Below are 22,278 nucleotides of genomic sequence, written 5' to 3'. Positions count from 1 at the left end.
GATTAGTCACAGTTTTGAAATATTTATTTATAGAACACTGCGTAGCATGGTCCAAAGGATCAAGGGCAAAGGTTCAAAGACGAGCGTTAAACACCTTAAGGAAGCAGATCACTTTCTGGAAGATGCTTCAGATATTGCCAACAAACTTGGTGAAACATTAGCTAAACACTCGTCTTCATCCAACTATCTTCCCGAATTTCAGAAATATAAGAAGCTTGAGGGAAAGAAAAACATTAATTTCAGCTCTGAAAAAGGTGAAGATTACAACGAAGTATTTTCACGACATGACCTACAAACTGCCCTTGGGCAGGCTCATGATACAGCAACAGGGACTGATAATATTCACTATCAGCTCCTAGATCATTTGCCTGATTCATGTATTGAAGTACTTTTAGAAATGTTTGATGTCACCCCGTCTGCCTGTCAGGTGGGTCAGAGTATAGTTTGTTTCTTAGAAGTGTTTCTACCATGGATTTTCGATATTTTACGAGTAATCATTATGATTAGGGAATGGTACATCGTGATTACTCATATGCCATATTAGGTCGAGGTGGTATGAATTAGTATAGATGAGTTTTGAATCTGAAATATCAACCATTATCAAATAATTGCCAAAAAGCAGTTTCCAAGCATTTCTGGCATTACTTTAGTGGGGAGTGTCCTTATAGGGAATTGTCCGTACACCGCCTAGGTTGTAGGCCATTAAACACTGAAATCATGATCTAATCAGGCTGTCAGTTACTTTGAAATGTAATTAATTAAATTACAATTACTTTGGATTTCCTCAATTACACCTTAAATTAAAATGTAAATAATTAAATTGCAATTATATTACCAATGTAATTAATTACATTACAAATTACTTTGTTAAAAAACAACACAAGAAAAACTAAACAGACATATTTCTGTATTTCATTAATAAACAAGATATAGGTGTTGATAAACAGTGGCCACTAAATCCAATTCACACTTTTGTCATCAAAAAGTGAAATGCAAAATTAGGATTGTTCAATATATAAACTTAAAACAGGTTTCATTCTGTGTATTTTTCTTGTGTCCATTGTTATTAGTCGGAAGTCCTACTAACTTTCACACCTTTGTTCACAATCAAGTAGCAGGTTGAACAGCACAACCTTTGACACAGATTTTCTTCAGGATATGTCCATTGTCCATTTGTCTCAAAGGTTGTGCTGTTCAGCTTGCATCTCTCAGGCATGAATGTCTCCCCCGCAACACTGAATAGCGTCTCAACTGGGGTTGACGACGCAGGTATAACCAGGTATTTCTTGGCAAGTTCGCTAAGGATAGATTTAAGTATCATATCCAGTGAGAAATAAACAAAGACGCCATTTTGATAGGACTGACTGACTGAATTTGGTTTTACGCTGCTTTTAGCAATATTCCAGCAACATCACGGCGGGGGACACCAGAAATGGGTTTCACACATTGTACCCATGTGGGGATTCGAACCCGGGTCTTCGGCATGACGAGCCAACGCTTTAGCCACTAGGCTACCCCACCGCCCCATTTTGATAGGAACTTGACTAATAGTACAGCTAATCCCCCATTCCATCATAAACTAACCTACGTTCAGTCATGCGTTACTAGACTACGCTTCCATTGGTTATGGTGGAGCCTGCAAAAGCAATTTAGAAAAATTAGATTCTATCCACCACCAAGGCCTGAGGCTCTGCCTGGGAGCTTTTAGGTCCTCTCCGGAAGACAGTCTATATGCAGAGGCTAACGAACCTTCCCAGGAACAACGCCGCATTAAACTTTCACTGCAATATATCACTAAATTACGTTCAAATCAGTCCAATCAAGCATACAATTGTTTTTTCAACCCTCTCTATGAAAACTTGTTTCCAAAACTGCCAAGCCTGGTTCCACCACTTGGAATCAGAATTCAACCACGCATATCTGCAGCTAGAATTGATCTCAATATCTTAGCGCCTTACCGACCCCTGTCTTCACCACCCTGGCAGATCGATCTTACCCTCAATATACACAAAAAGTCCGAAAGGAATCCTTTGGTCTTCAAGCAGGAATACAACCAGTTGCGGCCCAAGTATGACACTCATAGATCCATTTTCAGAGACGGATCCAAGGATGAGGGCCAAGTTGCCAGTGCTACAGTCATTGGATTTAAGACGGCCTCCTCTAGGATTCCCGACAACAGTTCCATTTTCACTGTTGAGACCAAAGCTATCCTTTCATCTTTGACCTATATTAAACAGCAGAATCATTCCAGAAACTTCATCGTTTTCACAGATTCACCACCTTGCCTTCAAGCACTTCAAAATGTTACTTCAAGTCACCTATTCGTTCTGGACATTTTGGAACTTTACAACGACCTCTCTACTGGCCAATGTGACATCGTCCTCTGCCGGTTGCCGGGTCACGTCGGCATAGCTGGTAACACAAAAGCCGATGCTTCAACAAAAGTAGCTCTTGACAAACCCTATATCTCCACTGCTGATCCCGTACAGTGATTTCAAACCCACTATCAAAAGCTATACTCGGGACCTAATGCACAAATCGTGGGACACCCAAGTAGGAAGAAATAAACTGTATGAATTGAAGCCAACAATTGGTTATACCAACTTGGGTTGTGAGTCAAGACGTGATGAGGTAATTTTACGACGATGTCGTATTGGCCACAGTCGATTTACTCATGATTATCTGCTGAAAACAGATGGGGATGTTTCTGAATATATGTTTTTGAAAAAAACCTCATTGTTACCCTGTACTTACAATGTTTATTAATGCAGACTTGTTCTCGTCACTCTATGGTTGGAATAATGCCCATGTGACATAAAGCCCAACTCAACTCAATTCATGCATTACTGATTTCCTTTGCTTCACATATGTGCAGATGGTGATAATTACAGGATGATGGAAGTAGCTTTAAGGGATCCAGATGGTGATAGTTACAGGAAGTTGGAAGTAGCTTTAAGGGATCCAGATATGAAAGACCCACATGGCTTGCACTTGGCCTTAAAAGTCTTAGAAGAGATGCCATCAACAAGAAATTCAAAAACCTCCCTAACTACACTCTGTTTACTTGACATGGTAAACTGTTTAAAGGGAAAACACAACTCTGTGACATACCACCAGCATTACTATTCAGTGAAACTATACTGATGTTAAACTAATAGAATAAGTGTAGCAAATGCCTGTAATCAAAGCTTGGAATATAACAAGGTCATTTGTGTGACAATGGGTGCAGTAAACAGCTCAAAATAACAAATTTTCATACCTGGGTATACAAAATGCAGTGAAGATAATGTCTTGTAAAACTTCGAAGGCTTAGACATTCGAATCTCTTTCAAAACTTAACACCTACTAGAGTATATACTGACAACAAACATCAAACTGAAAAAACTCTACTTTGTCCTCCTTATTGTGCAGTATAATTGCATGGGTTGCCTGATGACCACCAAAATATAAACAATGAGATGTAATTTGATGTAATTGAAAAAATCAATTACATTGAGATACTAATTAATCAAATTACAATTACAAATTACATTTTGAACATTCAATTACATATTACATGCAATTACATAGATTTTTGCAATTAATTACATTTAATTACACATTACAATTACCCCATGTCTGCAGAGTGTAGATTTCTGCCTCCTGTTTCAGCAATGGCCATTTGTGGGTCAACAGGAGTAGATTTCACATAATATCCATGTAGGTGATCCAGCCTTGATCTTCACAGTGTCGCAAGAATGCTCACGTTTATCTGATACGGACATATTACACCACCACAGACGGCGATACATCCAGACAAACGTGTGCCTGTGTTTAAAAATATTCTCCTCCTGAAAGGCAAATAGTACAATTGTGTTTGATATATCGTTGTAAAGCCTACACACCGGGCTACCTAAATTGATCAAGGCATGTCAATATAATGAATAGTTGCAGAGTTCGAAGTTGGTCCATTTGGCCAAAACACATTTTCATGGGGTTTATAAATGTCACAGCTCTGCGGAAAACAATGGATTTCCTTTTTCAAGGAACGAAACTGTAGATAATAAAATGGGAAACATATTTGCTTCACATTATGGTTATGCAAAAATGAATAATTACGACACAAACACAAACAATACGATAATATAGAACAAGTTTTATGGATAACAACTTCTTTATTTCGTGAGTGCGACGTTTCGATACAGATTCTTGTACCGTTGTCAAGCAAGAGTGATACATGAAGTGTAGGAGCTGCATATATATATACTGTATATAACAATGAAACAACATAATAGACAAAGGAAACAACATAATTGCCATGATTGGCTAAGCAGTAAGCTGAAGAAGCCAGTGAGTACACAAAGGATAGTGAATGGAAGCCAGAGATGTAGTTACAACGAGATGTTTATACAATAGATGCGATGTTTATACAATAGATTGGGCTTGGTGGAGGAGTGGATCATAAGCTGATGGAATGAAGTATCCTTGGTCACGGTTGATGGTGGGCCTGTGGCGTTTGATGTGAATGGCTTCTGTGAGCTTGCGTTTAGTGAAGTCCGTTTGGTTGTTGGCGAGAATGGTGATGTCGGACCACTCTATTTGATGATTGGGGTTAGCTTTGATGTGGTCAGAGATAGCTGACTTGGTGTCGGAATTAGCAACAGAGGTGCGATGTACTTTGACTCGGGTGTTGATGGGTCGGGATGTTTCACCTATGTAGCATTGTCCACAATCACAGTTTATTTTGTAAATAACACATTTCGGGTTGTTGTTGTTGTTGACGGTGGGTTGTTTTCTTCCGTTGGCATGGAGGGGGTTGTTGAGGCTGGAGGACGCTGAGAAGGTTGTGTCTATGCCTGCCTGTTGTTTCAGGAGTCGGCTGATTTGGTGTGATGGTTTACCAATGTAGGGAATGGATATCTAGAAACTGTACCCTTCAAACCGTCCTGCTGGTACCGCAAAGTGGATGACACCTTCGTCATCCTCCAACCTCAGCAAGATCCAAAGCAGCTCCTCGCCCATCTCAACAGCCAACATCCCCGCATCAAATTCACCATCGAAACAGAGCAGAACAACCAACTACCTTTCCTTGATGTCCTTGTGTCCCGCACCTCCTGCAACCAACTCCAGACCTTCGTGTACAGAAAACCTACTCATACGGATCAATACATCCACTACAACTCCAACCACCCCCCTAAAGTCAAGACCGGCGTCATCTCTACATTGACCAGAAGAGCCAAAAACATCTGCTCAACAAACCTACAGGAAGAAATTGAACACCTGAGGAAAGTCTTTGTAGAACGCAACCACTACCCACCTGAAATAGTCAACAGAACCACCGAAGCAATGCTTTCACCTCCTGCCAAAAGATCTAAACCAGAATCAGCCCCCATCAAGATATCCATTCCCTACATTGGTAAACCATCACACCAAATCAGCCGACTCCTGAAACAACAGGCAGGCATAGACACAACCTTCTCAGCGTCATCCAGCCTCAACAACCTCCTCCATGCCAACGGAAGAAAACAACCCACCGTCAACAACAACAACCCGAAAAAACAATACGATTCCTTCACATTTTCGCACGTTTTGATGGTGCCTGTGTATAACGGTACAAAATCTGTATCTTCTCCTAAATAGCATTTAGTACCATTGTGTTTGATACGTCTTTGTAAAGCCCACCCTCCGGACTACGTATATTGCTCAAGGCATGTGTCGATTTCTTGATTAATTTTGGAGTTATCGCCCTTGGAAGTTGGTCAATTTTGTTAAAACGCATTTTCATAGGGTTCAGAAAAATGTTCAGTTCAAAATATCAAACTGTAGATGATTGAATGGGAAACAGTTTTGCTTCACATTATTGTTATGTAAAATCAATAATTAGGTCACGATTACGACACAAACATCACAGCAGCATTCCATCAGCTCCAAATCAGGACGTCAATATTTCACAGTAACTAACATTTACTTCCTTAGTAATTCTATCACAAAAAACACTGTACTGGACGCTCCAGTTGGTGTTCAAAGAAACAGTATAAGTAAAGGTAGCCACTGGGACTGAACCGGAAGTCTGAAGACTGTCAGTATTGCCCAGGAGGCAGTCCCAGTTGAAATTCTCATTCTTTTTAACCTGACATTCCTATCTTCCTGTTTGGGTTATGCCGGATTTTGTTGTATTAGATTTAAAAATCGATTGATGTACAATTGTACAAGATGGAGTGCGATGACCTTTTCGAACAAATGTTTTTCCGAAGAAGATAAAATTAGTACTGACAGAAGAGGTACACCTCCCTTCAACACGAGTGTGAATAAGCCATAATGTCGCGCATCCCTCGTCGTCAGTGGTAAGGGTTAACATTAATTGGGCAAAAATATTGCCACCGATAAAATTAGAAAATTGACGGATGGAAAAATCGACAAACTGTACGCGAAATACTAAACCAGACTCGGCGCCGAAATTATGAAAACCATAGGGTCAGCCAAGAGATAACTCTACACCGGCATAGCTTTGTATTTCCTTCCCATGGATATACAAGATGACAGAGGTGAACCTCGAAACGACCCCACCACCACCACCACCACCACCACCTGCAGTGGAGGCGAGGAGACGACCCCCAAAATACTGATTGATACTGTCACGAAAATACAAAACAAAACAAATCCAAAAAGTATCCACCGGTAAAAATGGTGGGTTAGAAGGGCATCATAATAAACCGATGAATAACCAACCGTGGATTCCAAACGCCGTGGCAGCCACTTTCATGGGTATCACCACAGCTGCATGGTTAAAAACGATGAAGCCAAACGACGGTGGTGGTAAATCCACACATTATGTAATAAGGATGTCTACTCCCACCGACGGAAAAACGTTCGTCAACGACGCGTATCACTCCACCGTGGTCACTCGCTGGAGCGATAGGCTACACGCAGTTGAGCAAAATGATCACCAAAGAAGCCACTCCCAAACTCGATTGCAATATGTAAGGCGTGGGTATCCTGGATTTGGGGCTAGCGATGGCCACCAAAAATATGCTCATCAAGCAAGGCATCATTCCGGAAAACATATTAAAGTTAAGAGACATTATCAAAAATAAAAAATGGCCGCGATTGCCTTAATGGTCGGTGGGGTTTTAGTCAACGCCATCACCTTTTCGGGTAGCAATTACCTTTTTTCGTATTTACAAACATCCACAGAACGGAAACGTCACAATTTAGTAGTGGATAAATTACAAGCTGCGCAAGCCTACTACGCGAAAAAACGAATGCAAAGAATGGATTTTAGTCACGGTCAACTGCAATGAGGTCACGTCGTACGAACGTTTCAGGACGTAAACGAGGCCATGCACGAGTATTATCTCGTCACGGGAGAACAATTGAAACCCCTCGGACGTGAGCCCAACCTATCGGAATATTACACGCCTTCTCCAAATCAGAACAAGCATTCTCACTAAGGTGACATAATCCCCTGCCGCAAATTATCAAATCAAACTTATTAAGTACTGAAAGTTTAAGTTAAATGTCAACAAAAGCATGACCAGTCAAGCTTTCTTGCTCTTTAGGTGTTCAAACACACACATATTTTCAAGACTGACTTTGACCTTGACATAAATGTCATAGTGTATGAAATATGTAAAAATAGTACTAAAGGAATTGCTTTTTGATAAACATTTAAGGGAAGTCTTGAAAGTCTTTGAAGACAATCCAGTGAACCATTATTGAAATATCTTGCTGACAATTCAGGTTAACATGCTGAAATCTTCAAAGTGTCGCCATGACCTTGAAAATTATGTGAAGGTCACCAACATCGACTGGGCCATGTGCCTTCCCTAGATAAAGCTTTGTATTGAATATGAAGAAAATCCAGTGAACGGTTCTTGAGATAGCTCAACATGCAGGTAAAACGTTAAAGTCCCCTTGTGACCTTGAAATGAAGGGCAAGGTTACAAAACCTGACTTGGATCTTTCTTATACTGTAATAAACCTAGGTACCAAATATGAAAAGAATCCAAGATATTACAATTCGTACGTGGTCATGGTCGAAAATTTGGCATTTAAAACACCTCATATCCTGCTTTAACTTATTTTGGAGCTGTTTCAGGAATAGGTAGGTGTTTGTTTGTTTAGTTTCAGAGTTTTGTCGGGTAGTGAATCAGTTTACAAAATTCATTCCTTGTACTTTGATTTCTGAGACGATGTCTAGTTCACACATGAACAGTAACCAGATGATCCTGGTCAAGTTTTATGTAGAGAAACCGATATCGGTGTTCCAACAAACAGCTGACATCAAATTTGTCGATTTCTGTTTCCAGGTACATTCTATGAGCAGAGAACCTGTACGCAATCATTTGATATTTCGGACCTCACCTGCAAAATCATGTACGTCTTTTGGTACTGCAAACGGGTTTAGCTTTATAGGTGACAAGACAACAAATCGTGGCCAATATTCAGTTGAGTTGGAAGGTCGTTCACTATCATTGTCCAATTGACGATTGTTTCGTTTTAGGGGAGGGGTTGTAATCCATAGTTAGTGTTTCATCATCCGAGCTCACCACCCATTACGGAGTATTATGAAGACAATGCTATAAACAAGTGGATATCCGACATGCAGCACCAAGGATGCTCGGATGATATACTCCAGCAGAAAACTAGAAATTTAATTATTCCACAGGATTGGCCCATGAACAACTTCCTTCTGGGCATACGCCTTTAGGCCAAATGAACATTTGTTGTAATTTTAAGTCATTATAAATTCTGTGAAATTATTTTACCAATACCCAAATCAGGATCAGTTACAGAAAACACGTTTGTGCAATGTGAAATCGAATGCACAGGGCATGGCATCACCGCCCGATTTATAGAACCGGGCCCATTCTACCACCCGTCTAGGTGAAGTAAGGGCAAAGTGGTGTGTTTGGCAATGGAACACTTTTTCTGGAACCAGTGCCCTCAACCAGCACAATCATTTGTAAATATGAACATGACAAATTATTCATCTTTGTAAACCATGTTTTTTCTATGTGTCAACACACTCTTCACGTGTCAAGTCATATTGTATTTACGAATGAGCTACTGGTTACAGTGTGATTAACGTTCAAAACTGATCCAATAGACCCACTTGACATCTCGGCGTGGTGCATGGCAATGATACGCCATTTTTCTATTTTTAGGTTTGGGACGCTTTAGTATTTGAATTCTACATTGGCAAGCAAAGCAAAATATTGTGAAAGGTTGCACTTTTAATCAAAATCAGTAGACGTACAAAAAAATAAGATACCAGAACATGTCATGATTTAGCGTCTTACCAAACTGGTGGCATCCATCACAAACACATGTTAATGCTAGTGAAGTTATAACTCGATCAGTTGGTTTATCAATTTAAGTTTCACTTGAGGATTAGGCTAAATATTGTGACATTGATTTTCTGACATGTCGAGGAATCAGAGGGAGACAGAATCTGAACGTCCTGCCAGGGAACGTGAGACAGGAGGTGATGTAACGTTCACAATGGACAACCTGGCATCATCAGAAGTAGCACAACCTGGTAATGACAATGATGTTAATGTCGTTCCCCAAGGAAGACAAGGTGATAGGACATTCTCCATGGACATGGTAGCATCATCAGAAGTGGTCGAGCGTCAGGCCAGTGCGGGGAGTGGTTCCATGGCTGTTTCTGAGAGACGAGAAAGGCAAGCAGTGTCAACTAGAATCACTGCAGGTAAGTAGAATGTTTACCACAAGCACAATTTCACCACATTTAATACAATCAGTATCAATGGCATTATGTTCTGAAACACATTTTATTGTCCAAAACGTAAAAGTGTGTACGCACCGTTGGTTCCACTTATTGTTGTCTCCTTCCCAAATGATGTAATTATCTTACAAATACCATACACAATCAATCAGGCAACAACAAAGCTGCGGTAAGCTCCATTGTGACTCACCTGCTGTTTCTACTCTCATTCCAGGGTCTGACTTTAAAGGTATCATAGTACAGGACTCTTCTGAAGTCAGCTTATCTGTTGGAGGTCAGAATGATGGAATAATGAAATCAGGTAATAATGGCGTTTTATTGAAAAAGACTTGACCTAAACAGAAAAATAATAGGCAGATGATAACGAGGGAGGTTTTATGCAGAAAAACAGTGTTGTATAGTAAATTAGTTTGTAGTGTGGTGGTAGGATAACTGGGTTATGCAACTCTCATCTTGGTTAAAGGTCAGTTTAAATCTTTTAATTAAAATGGCTTCTGGATCAATTGGCAGGTGGGCTGTTGCTACGAGATGGCACACAGACATTATTGATAGATTCCCTGGATCGTCTTGGTGTAGACGTCTCCGAAGATGCATCAGATGTTATTATGTAACAGATTTATTCATTTGGCAAAAGAAGATTTGCCAGAAAAAATCTTTTGTGGCAATGGGGCCACAAGAGATAGATTCGATACTGCAGATGAAGCAGGATATATAATTGTAAGATGATGTGTGGGAATTTAATGCCTTTATTGTCTTGTAGATATGCTCCAAATAAATCTGAAGCGAGTCAAAGATGTCTTTGAGAAAACTGCTAACTACAGAAGAGTGAAGGAACTCTTGGAGAAGTATGACCATGTGACAATAAGTGGTGCTTCTGGTGAAGGTAAAACGTCCATTGCCTTGATGATAGGAGCAGATCTCAGGAACCAGGGGTATGAACTTGTGTTTGTTGATGATGTGGATAAATTCGAGCTGAAGAATTGTGACCTGCGTGGAAAGAAAGTTTGTCTGATACTGGATGATATATTTGGAACAGTCGGCCTATCAACTGACGTTCCCCATCTTAGGTCCATTCTACAAAATCTCAAACAATATTTAGAAGATGCCAAATCTAGCAAGGAACTGAAAACACATCCAGGCGCTGAATCAGTGATTCGTGTTATCTTCACCACTAAATCGTACAACCTGGAATGTGGAGTCGCAAAGTTGGAAGGCCAAGAATATTATTTTTTCACAGGTCCATCGCTTCTCGATTTGACAAAAATGAAATCATGTCATTACAGCCCCCAGGAAAGAAAGAAAATACTCCAGAAACAACTAAAACACCATAACATGGACATGAACCTCGATATTGATGAGCTTTGTGACACAAGAGAATCTTTGTTTGGCTTCCCCCTAATATGTACCTTGTTTTGTGAATTTCTCAGCTTTCAAAAAGAACCTGCACAGTTTTTTCAAGAACCCCTATTTTATCTACGGCGAGAAATTGACATGATCATGGAACGTAGGAATGATCAATCCGCTGCGCTCATCCTGATGTTGTTGTGTGAAGATCATCTGAACTTGAGCCGGGTAGAAATGGAATCTGAAAATGATTTTTTAGAAGCCGTAAAAAACGTGGTGCCAGTTACCTCACGTACTGCAGTTGCCAAAGCCATCAGATGTTACAGGGGTGTATTTTTCACTGATGGAGATATACTTGGATTTTCACATCCCACCATCTATGACGCCTGTGCTTGTGCCCTATTCAAAATGAATCCATCCTTCGTTCTGAACCACTGCAGTATCAGATTCCTTTATGAGCGTGTACAAGCTCAGCCAGTCCAGTCCACTGCAATAGATAACCATCTCCACATCATCTACGTCTCAGATGCTTACTATGACACAATTGCCTCCAGACTGGCTGATGCTGTTGCCAAAGGCAACTACAGTATGTCTATTACACACCCTATTTTGAGAAAAGAGCAAATAGTGGACAAAGTGTTCAAAATGCTCAAACTGAAGAAATCAAATACATTAAAGCGGTTCCTGAATACGAAGGACACAAAAAGGCTTGCCATGTTGCATGCAAAGGAAGAAGAGAAACACTTACTGTACTGGGCAGTTCATGCACACAGTCTGTACTTGGTTGAGAAAATCCTTGATGTTGGATACCGTTTTTCAGACGAAGAGATCAAGGAAGCCTTCAAGGCCTGTGCTTCCTGTGAGAACGAAGCAGTGTTATTGTTGTTATCTTCCAAATATAGGTCACTGCTTCAGCAAAGTGTGCTCAACAAAGCTCTAGTGACTGCAACAGATAATAATTACAAAGACGTTGCTTTGATCTTACTTAACACAGGAGCTGATATCTATGAATCCAAAAATGATGTTGGTGAAAATGTCTTTCAAATTGCAAGGTTGAAGGAGTTCCGTTTACTTGGAAGAGTATTTTTGGGATTTATTACCAAAGGATTAAATATCAAAGTTCTGACTGGAGACTTCGACTTTCAGAGAGCAGCTTATTCAGCCTTGTGTTACAGCTGTAGGGAAGGGGATGTAAGGCTTTTTCAATTCTTCCTTCCAGTCACTGACATTAATGCAAGATATCCTATGGGCAAAACACTCCCGTTCTTTCACATTAATTGTCTGGAACACGTGGGTCTAACGCCAGTGACGGAAGCAGCTTTGCATGGGAAGAAGGATGTTTTCGGCCTGCTCGTGTCAAAGGGAGCTGATCTCAAACTAAGAGATGACAAAAATAACACCCTCCTTCATGTGGCATGTCAAGGTGGAAATAGTGGCATTGTAGAAGATCTGCTTCCACTGTTTGACATTAATTGTCGGGGATATATGGGTTTCACACCTTTGATGGCAGCAGCTTGGTATGGGAATAAGAATGTTGTCGACCTGCTCGTGCCAAAGGGAGCTGATCCTTCACTAAAAGATGACTATAACAGAAATCTCCTTCATCTGGCATGTCAGGGTGGAAATAGTGGCATTGTAGAAGATTTGCTTCCACTGTTTGACATTAATTGTCGGGGATATATGGGTTGGACAACTTTGATGGCAGCAGCTTTAAATGGGAAGAAAGATGTTTTCGACCTGCTCGTGTCAAAGGGAGCTAATCTCACACTAAAAGATGATATCAATGACACTGTCCTTCATGTGGCATGTCAGGGTGGAAACAGTGGCATTGTAGAAGATCTGCTTCCACTGTTTGACTTTAATTGTCGGGGATATATGGGTTGGACACCTTTGATGGCAGCAGCTTGGTATGGGAAGGAGGATGTTGTCGACCATCTCGTGCCAAAGGGAGCTGATCCTTCACTAAAAGATGACTATAACAGAAATCTCCTTCATCTGGCATGTCAGGGTGGAAATAGTGGCATTGTAGAAGATCTGCTTCCACTATTTGACATAAATTGTCGAGGAGAAGTGGGTATGACACCACTGATGACAGCAGCTTTGTGTGGGAAGAAGGATGTTTTCGACCTGCTCGTGCCAAAGGGAGCTGATCCTTCACTAAAAGATGACGATAATAGAAATGTCCTTCATCTGGCATGTCAGGGTGGAAATAGTGGCATTGTAGAAGATCTGCTTCCACTGTTTGACATTAATTGTCGGGGATATATGGGTTTCACACCACTGATGACAGCAGCTTTAAATGAGAAGAAGGATGTTTTCGACCTGCTCGTGTCAAAGGGAGCTGATCTCACACTAAGAGATGACAGCAATGACAACGTCCTTCATGTGGCATGTCAGGGTGGAAATAGTCCCATTGTAGAAGATCTGCTTCCACTGTTTGACATTGATTGTCGGGGGGAAGTCGGTTGGACACCACTGATGACAGCAGCTTTGTGTGGGAAGAAGGATGTTGTCGACCTGCTCGTGCCAAAGGGAGCTGATCCTTCACTAAAAGATGACGATAATAGAAATGTCCTTCATCTGGCATGTCAGGGTGGAAATAGTGGCATTGTAGAAGATCTGCTTCCACTGTTTGACATTAATTGTCGGGGATATATGGGTTGGACACCTTTGATGGCAGCAGCTTGGTATGGGAAGAAGGATGTTGTCGACCTGCTCGTGCCAAAGGGAGCTGATCCTTCACTAAAAGATGACTATAACAGAAATCTCCTTCATCTGGCATGTCAGGGTGGAAATAGTGGCATTGTAGAAGATTTGCTTCCACTGTTTGACATTAATTGTCGGGGATATATGGGTTGGACACCTTTGATGGCAGCAGCTTTAAATGGGAAGAAGGATGTTTTCGACCTGCTCGTGTCAAAGGGAGCTAATCTCACACTAAAAGATGATATCAATGACACTGTCCTTCATGTGGCATGTCAGGGTGGAAACAGTGCCATTGTAGAAGATCTGCTTCCACTATTTGACATTAATTGTCGGGGATATATGGGTTGGACACCTTTGATGGCAGCAGCTTGGTATGGGAAGAAGGATGTTGTCGACCTGCTCGTGCCAAAGGGAGCTGATCCTTCACTAAAAGATGACTATAACAGAAATCTCCTTCATCTGGCATGTCAGGGTGGAAATAGTGGCATTGTAGAAGATTTGCTTCCACTGTTTGACATTAATTATCGGGGATATATGGGTTGGACACCTTTGATGGCAGCAGCTTTAAATGGGAAGAAGGATGTTTTCGACCTGCTCGTGTCAAAGGGAGCTAATCTCACACTAAAAGATGATATCAATGACACTGTCCTTCATGTGGCATGTCAGGGTGGAAACAGTGCCATTGTAGAAGATCTGCTTCCACTATTTGACATAAATTGTCGAGGAGAAGTGGGTATGACACCACTGATGACAGCAGCTTTGTGTGGGAAGAAGGATGTTTTCGACCTGCTCGTGCCAAAGGGAGCTGATCCTTCACTAAAAGATGACGATAATAGAAATGTCCTTCATCTGGCATGTCAGGGTGGAAATAGTGGCATTGTAGAAGATCTGCTTCCACTGTTTGACATTAATTGTCGGGGATATATGGGTTTCACACCACTGATGACAGCAGCTTTAAATGAGAAGAAGGATGTTTTCGACCTGCTCGTGTCAAAGGGAGCTGATCTCACACTAAGAGATGACAGCAATGACAACGTCCTTCATGTGGCATGTCAGGGTGGAAATAGTCCCATTGTAGAAGATCTGCTTCCACTGTTTGACATTGATTGTCGGGGGGAAGTCGGTTGGACACCACTGATGACAGCAGCTTTGTGTGGGAAGAAGGATGTTGTCGACCTGCTCGTGCCAAAGGGAGCTGATCCTTCACTAAAAGATGACGATAATAGAAATGTCCTTCATCTGGCATGTCAGGGTGGAAATAGTGGCATTGTAGAAGATCTGCTTCCACTGTTTGACATTAATTGTCGGGGATATATGGGTTGGACACCTTTGATGGCAGCAGCTTGGTATGGGAAGAAGGATGTTGTCGACCTGCTCGTGCCAAAGGGAGCTGATCCTTCACTAAAAGATGACTATAACAGAAATCTCCTTCATCTGGCATGTCAGGGTGGAAATAGTGGCATTGTAGAAGATTTGCTTCCACTGTTTGACATTAATTGTCGGGGATATATGGGTTGGACACCTTTGATGGCAGCAGCTTTAAATGGGAAGAAGGATGTTTTCGACCTGCTCGTGTCAAAGGGAGCTAATCTCACACTAAAAGATGATATCAATGACACTGTCCTTCATGTGGCATGTCAGGGTGGAAATAGTGGCATTGTAGAAGATCTGCTTCCACTGTTTGACTTTAATTGTCGGGGATATATGGGTTGGACACCTTTGATGGCAGCAGCTTGGTATGGGAAGAAGGATGTTGTCGACCTGCTCGTGCCAAAGGGAGCTGATCCTTCACTAAAAGATGACTATGATAGAAATGTCTATCATGTGGCATGTCAGGGTGGAAATAGTGGCATTGTAGAAGATCTGCTTCCACTATTTGACATTAATTGTTGAGGAGAAGTGAGTTTGACACCACTGATGACAGCAGCTTTAAATGGGAAGAAGGATGTTTTCGACCTGCTCGTGTCAAAGAGAGCTAATCTCACAATAAGAGATGACGACAATGACACCGTCCTTCATCAGAGTGCTTTTAGTTATATGAGAACAAAATAGCTTTGGATAAATGAGTCGTATTTTAATTGAAGAAACATTTGGGTAATTTGTAGAAATGATGCATGAAGAGTTTTGAATATTGTTTGATATTTTGATTCGAATGTGATGAATCGAAAGTTCCGTATTTAATACCCATGGCGTGATCCTTAACCATGTCATTTACCAAGAACTGTAAACCATTTATATGTTTGTCTTGTTATACAAGGTTTTGAGAGGCGGGTCCTTTCTTGTCATTTTCATTGTCCACATTCATTGTTTTCATCAAGGGTGACGTCATAGCATGATGTTACGTCATAATGACGTCACACACATCTCTCAGTATTATATTTCATCATCATTGTATTGTTGAAGTACTTGTAAATAAATCATGTTTTTGTAGGTTTTGTTTTAATAGCACTGAAGGTATCTTTTATTCCCGCAGTGTGGATAATGAGTTTGTGAATCTGTCCAATATGTTCCTATAACTTGGTTTGTTGGTCGGTGCGTCTGTTGTTTAACGCCGCACTCAGCAATATTCCAGCTTTATGGTGGTGGTCTGTAAATAATCGAGTCTGGGCCAGACAATCCAGTGATCAACAGCATGAGCATCGATCCTCACTATTGGGATATGATGACATGTCTCAACCAAGTCAGGGAGCCTGACCACCGAAACCCAATTGTCGCATTTTAGCACAAGCATGGGTAAATGAAGACGAATTCTAACCCGGATCTGCACAGTGTCAGATAACTGTGAACATAATGTCAGCATTCCAAACCATGACTCCATGGCAGTAATTTAAGACTTGAATTTGGCCAGAAAAACAACACTTAGGCGTAGTGGTGCAAACTATTTAGGTATGTAGTACCGAGTTTAGTGATATACCGCTTTTAGCAATATTCCAGCAATATCACGGCGGGGGACACCAGAAATGGGCTTCACATTGCACATTTTACACATGTGGGGAATCGAACACGGGTTCCTTGGTTAAAACGAGCCAACGTCTTAACCACAATCTACGCCACCGGCTCAAACTATTTAACTTTGTAATGTTTCCGATGCTAAAGCGTTTGAAATAACCAGGCGATTCTTATAATAAAATTCGAAAGCGAAAACGAATGGTATCTACAATAGTTTAATCAGAACAGTTACATAAATGAAAACAGACAAATCTTGAGATTGATAAACATTCGAAGCGAAGGAACACACGTTGTGGCATGCAGTGAATGACGGGATTGTTAATGTGGCATGCAGTGAATGACGGGATTGTTAATGTGGCATGCAGTGAATGACGGGATTGTTAATGTGGCATGTAGTGAATGACGGGATTGTTAATGTGGCATGCAGTCAATGACGGGATTGTTAATGTGGCATGTAGTGAATGACGGGATTGTTAATGTGGCATGCAGTGAATGACGGGATTGTTAATGTGGCATGTAGTGAATGACGGGTTTGTTAATGTGGCATGCAGTGAATGACGTGATTGTTAAATTTATGCACTCAACTTGACACACCCACAAAGTCAGCAGCCAATCAATAACAAGGAGATCAAAACAAAGTTTCGGCAGCCTGTCAATCACGACTAGGAGACGAGATAAAATTCCAGTTGTCGGACTCTGTCAATCAGGAGTACATACATTAACCTCTAAATTTATGTTCCAAGCGAGCAACAAAACCAAAGTGTGCGACAACGCCCTGCCCGTGTGTGGTGTCATTCCTGGTTTTATTCCTGAATATCACAATCATACGTTTACAGAGACAACACATTCCCCCCATGGAAAGTGGGATTCCCTGATGGTAAACGTTATATTGTAAACTGCAGTTATGAGTGTTCGGCAGATTTTATGTGCTCATCAGTAAGTTTTCCATCTAATATTTTAGTGGTATTCAAAAATAGAGAGAAACAAATTAACTCCCTTTGACTTAAGCGGAAGTGGCTGTACATGTGCTGGGATAATTTCACTCGAAGTGTAACGACCAACCAGAAAGGTATTAAAGTTCACAAGTCAAGATATCAACAGTAAACGTCGTCCGCGTGGCTACATTTGTTACATTCATTGGGAAATGAACCGAATAACACGTGACCAATTCAGCCAATTGAATACATGCATGATAATGAATACATTGCAAATAGATTTCGACCATCTAACATTTGCATACATTCAGAAACCTGAAATGACTACGCTTATCCAATTATTATATATCAATAAAACATGCACATTTGTAAATATCATATCACCACAGCATTCTCACACTGTAACACGGACACCATATATCCTATAGCAAGTTATATATTTTACGTTTTGTCATTTGTTTGAAAACATCTATGCCATATTCACTTGTGATATTTATGTTTCCATTGATCAATGTGATCGTAGAATTTATCATGTAATCAAAGCAATTTTCTATGATAAAAGCTAATTACGACGTGAAAACAATTATGTCATACCTCAATGATATACGTATGCTGACCATATGTTATATTTGGGATTACACTTATGGCTGAGCGGTCTAGGCGTCTGACTTTGTGTGCTGGCGATTAGGTGCCTGACTCTGAGGGTGGGGGTTCGAATCCCGGATGGGACTCAACCCAACACAAGTACTAGAATCTGTACTTTATAAAGAAAGTGTAATCCCAAATATAACATATGTTACATTTGACCACTTTCTAAATGGACTTGTGTATTTCGTATGTTGACCAGATTTCCATTGTACATAACAAGAAGTGGGAGTTTTCTCTGTGTGTGCGGGCTTTTGAAAGCTAAATATCAGTGAAATTATACCGGAGATTTGACACCAAATCATCGCACTAATATTTACTAAAGTTTAAGCAATTTTGCAAAAGTCTGTCAAAGTATTTCCACGAAACAATAACCCGATGAACGTTTTCTTCAAGTGCTAAAAAGAAGCTGACAATTTAGTTTGGACTTTCGAGCTCAGGGAACATAAACAAACATCGAGGGTACATCAATCCATGCCCCCCTCGTGACCAGTGAACAACTTATAATGTATATATCACCCAAAGTTACTTCTCATGTACCACTTGTTTGGCAACGACATTATGATCTATGTCGAAACGTCGCATATACAGAATAAAGAAATTGTATATCCATAAACACTGTCCTCATTCTCCAACTCTTCAACTTCTAGAATGCCAATCAAAGAAGACATGAATATGTGCTGAAATACCGAAATGTAGAAATGACGGGTTCAAATAGTGCTGAAAAAACTCTCTTTTTCAGTAAAACCATGGCAATGAAATATATTGTTAATGTCATCGGCTGGGAGACTATTCTACACACTTGACTTTATCTTTGATTTCTTTGGTTTCTTTTTGTGTCTGGAATATAGATGGTAGTCAAGTCAAAAGAGTTTATTGTATTTCAGGCCTCCGGCCCACATACAAATATACATTTGCAAATAATATACAGAATACCATATATAATAGTGGAGAGAACAAGATGACAATCTATTGTGAAATTTCGTTCTTGCGTTTTAAACTGTTTAACAGTACATTTCTTAGTCTTATACTATCTTTGATAAATAATGACAGATTAAGAATAACATTATCATTTTGAGAAGACATCAAGGATGAGAAGGTAGAGCAGGAGATTTTGACAAAAACGGGTGTGGAATATATTTGCTTCTGAGAATGGAGTAGGATGGACAGACTAGCATAAAGTGGATTTCATTCTCAACTGCGGATTTACATAGCGGACAAAGTCTCCTGTTCTTATCTATGGACATTTTCCTGCCTTCATTTATCATTAAATCTAACAAACCAAGTCTAAATTTGATAAAAATATTTCTTAAATCTTTAGAATATAAAACAGACAAATATTTTTCAGGCTGCAGTAAACTTTTAAATGTCCTGTAGCAGTCATACCTTGAGCTGTCGTGAAGGGTAGAATGCCAATTCTGATAGAACATATCAATGGCTTGGTGTTTAAAATTATATAAAAAGAGACTGACATTCCCAATAGTTTGGTTCATCCAAATAAAACCAAAACCATGAGAGAACAAAATGTTTCTTACATGGGATGCCCATGTAATTTTACCGATATTGTCTAAATGTAAAAGCATATTATAAGCGAGCTTTGGAATTCTATTTTCATGCATACCAATAAGTTTTATCCAATATTTCAAGCATCTAATCTGAGAATTGATATATACTACTCAAAGTTTGATAAGGATAATATTTTTCAGCACTTGTAAAACTTTCAACAAAGGTGAATGACAACCAACACAGAGTGATTGATGTTCAGAAATGTTTACTTCAAGAAATTGTGACAGAAAAATTTGGCAAACATGACATTTCATCGCGTACTCCTAAGGTAAAGGGAGAGTACCATAAAAAGCATGGTAATTTCATGATCACGAAATTGTTTAAACTCTGCACATTCCATTTCACACTGCACAAACAAGTGTCAATAGCGGGTATGGCCTCCGTTAGCTCCAATGACAGCTTGGCAACGTCGTCTCATGCTTCCAACGAGGTTTTGAATGGACGCAAGATAGAGATTGTTCCATTCTTGGATCAGAACATTTTCAAGTTCCTGGAGGGTGGTTGGTTGTACAGGACGACGTGAAATCGCTACCTGAAGCATATTCCAGACATGCTCGATAGGGTTGAGGTCTGGAGAACGAGCTGGCCAGTCCATACGAACAATTGTCTCACGTTCCAGGTACTCGTCCACCACCCTAGCACGATGTGGACGTGCATTATCGGCCATGAGGATGAAGTCAGGACCAACAGCACCAGCATATGGTCTCACGCACACATCCAGGACTTCATCCCTGTAGCGCACTCGGTCATCGCGCCTCGCCTTAGGACATGGAGATCAGTTCGTCCAGCTCGACTGATTCCTCCCCAAATCATCAACGACCCACCACCATATCTGTCGTGTTCAGCAACATTAGCGTCCTGATATCGTTCTCCTGCCCTTCTCCACACTCGTGCACGACGATCTGTGAAGTCAACACAAAACCTCGACTCGTCTGTGAAAAGTACAGGGGCCCAATCAACAACCCTCCAATTCACATGAGCCCTGGCCCAATTCAAACGATCTTGTCTGTGTCGCTGAGTAAGAGGGATGCGAATACAGGCTCTCCGGACGAAGACCAGCTTCATGAAGACGATTACGCACAGTTTGCGTGGAAATGTTAACTCCAGTTGCATTCAGAAGATCATTTCTAAGCGCAGTCGCCGTTGCAAACCGATGACGTTGTGCTGCAATCAAGAGAAAACGGTCATCTTGCTGCGTGGTGGACCTTTCTCTGCCGCCTCCATGTCGATGAGAAGCTGAACCATGAGCTTGATACCGGTTCCAAGCTCTGCAAACAACGCCTGACTGACACCCAATAGCTCTGCAACGTGACGTTGTCTTGCACCATTTTCGAGCATTCCTATGCATCTGGCCAATTCTTCAACAGTCAAACGACGTCTTTGACGTTGTGGAGGCATTTTCATAGAGTAACAGTGACTTAAACGATGTCAGATGTAAAGACAATGCCCAAATTCAAATCAACGACAAGCACTCAGACATGTGAAAAATGTGGGTACCATGCTTCACGTGCTACTCATGATCATTGCAGCATGCATTTCCCTACCTAACCTGTGTTTTGAGGCTCAAGAGGGGTCAGTCCAACATTGTGATGAAATTTGCGTGTCATATCAATTCATATATTGATTTTATAATGTAAGAACTATATGATCCTTATCAAACTTTGAGTAGTATATTGGGTGTCTTCCACATTCGCCGTATTTCATACAGTTTGGTGTAGATAATGCAACGGATAAATATCTTTTGCATGCTAAAAGGTGAAGTTTTTCTAAACAATCGTATCTTTGATACCCCCAAATATCAGATCCATATAACATTATTGGTTGTATCTGCGAATCAAAGAGTTTTAAAAATATATTAGGTGAGGTAATTCCAATTTTATATGAAACAGACATAACGTTGAATAGGGCTTTCTTTGCTCTTGATACTAAATCTTCTATGCTTTTAGAAAAGTTCATTGTATGGGTAAACAGAAGACCAAGATATTTATAATGACTATTAATCTTAAGGTGTATCCCATTTAGTACCCACGTTTCATTTTACGGATAACGAACCACCCCTTCTGAAAATGACAATATTTGTTTTGTCGTAAATTAACCGATAACTTCCATTCTTTTGTGTAACGTCCCAAGATATTAAATTGATTTTGTAGTCCTACAATAGTGTCTGAAACTAAAATGACATCATCAGCAAAAGTAACATTAGTATTTCAATCATATCTGGGAACATCTGAATACCATGTTTTCCATTTTAGCAATATCGTAATACAATTCATTAATGAAAAATGAAAATAACATTGGGCTTAAAATACATCCTTGTCTTAATCCGACTGGACAATCAAAATAATCTGTAAAATCATCACCACATCGCACACATGATTTTATATTAGAATACATAGACCTTAA

General features: G+C 40.4%; 1 protein-coding gene across 1 annotated transcript; it reads left to right on the top strand.

The window, feature by feature from the left end:
* The first annotated feature begins 395 nt into the window (after positions 1 to 395).
* LOC124264828 lies at positions 396 to 20,737 on the top strand. Its single transcript, XM_046699612.1, has 5 exons — positions 396 to 427; positions 9,404 to 9,694; positions 9,945 to 10,031; positions 10,491 to 12,265; positions 20,495 to 20,737. Exons 2-5 carry the CDS (start codon positions 9,406 to 9,408, stop codon positions 20,735 to 20,737), a joined length of 2,394 nt encoding a protein of 797 aa, XP_046555568.1. The 5' UTR covers positions 396 to 427; positions 9,404 to 9,405.
* The last annotated feature ends 1,541 nt before the right edge of the window (positions 20,738 to 22,278 follow it).

Source organism: Haliotis rubra, unplaced genomic scaffold (genome assembly GCF_003918875.1).
Source record: "Haliotis rubra isolate DU_JTF1 unplaced genomic scaffold, ASM391887v1 Scf946, whole genome shotgun sequence".
Lineage (NCBI taxonomy): Eukaryota > Metazoa > Mollusca > Gastropoda > Lepetellida > Haliotidae > Haliotis > Haliotis rubra.
Note: the sequence above shows the minus strand (reverse complement) of the source record. Positions and strands in the feature narration are given on the sequence as shown.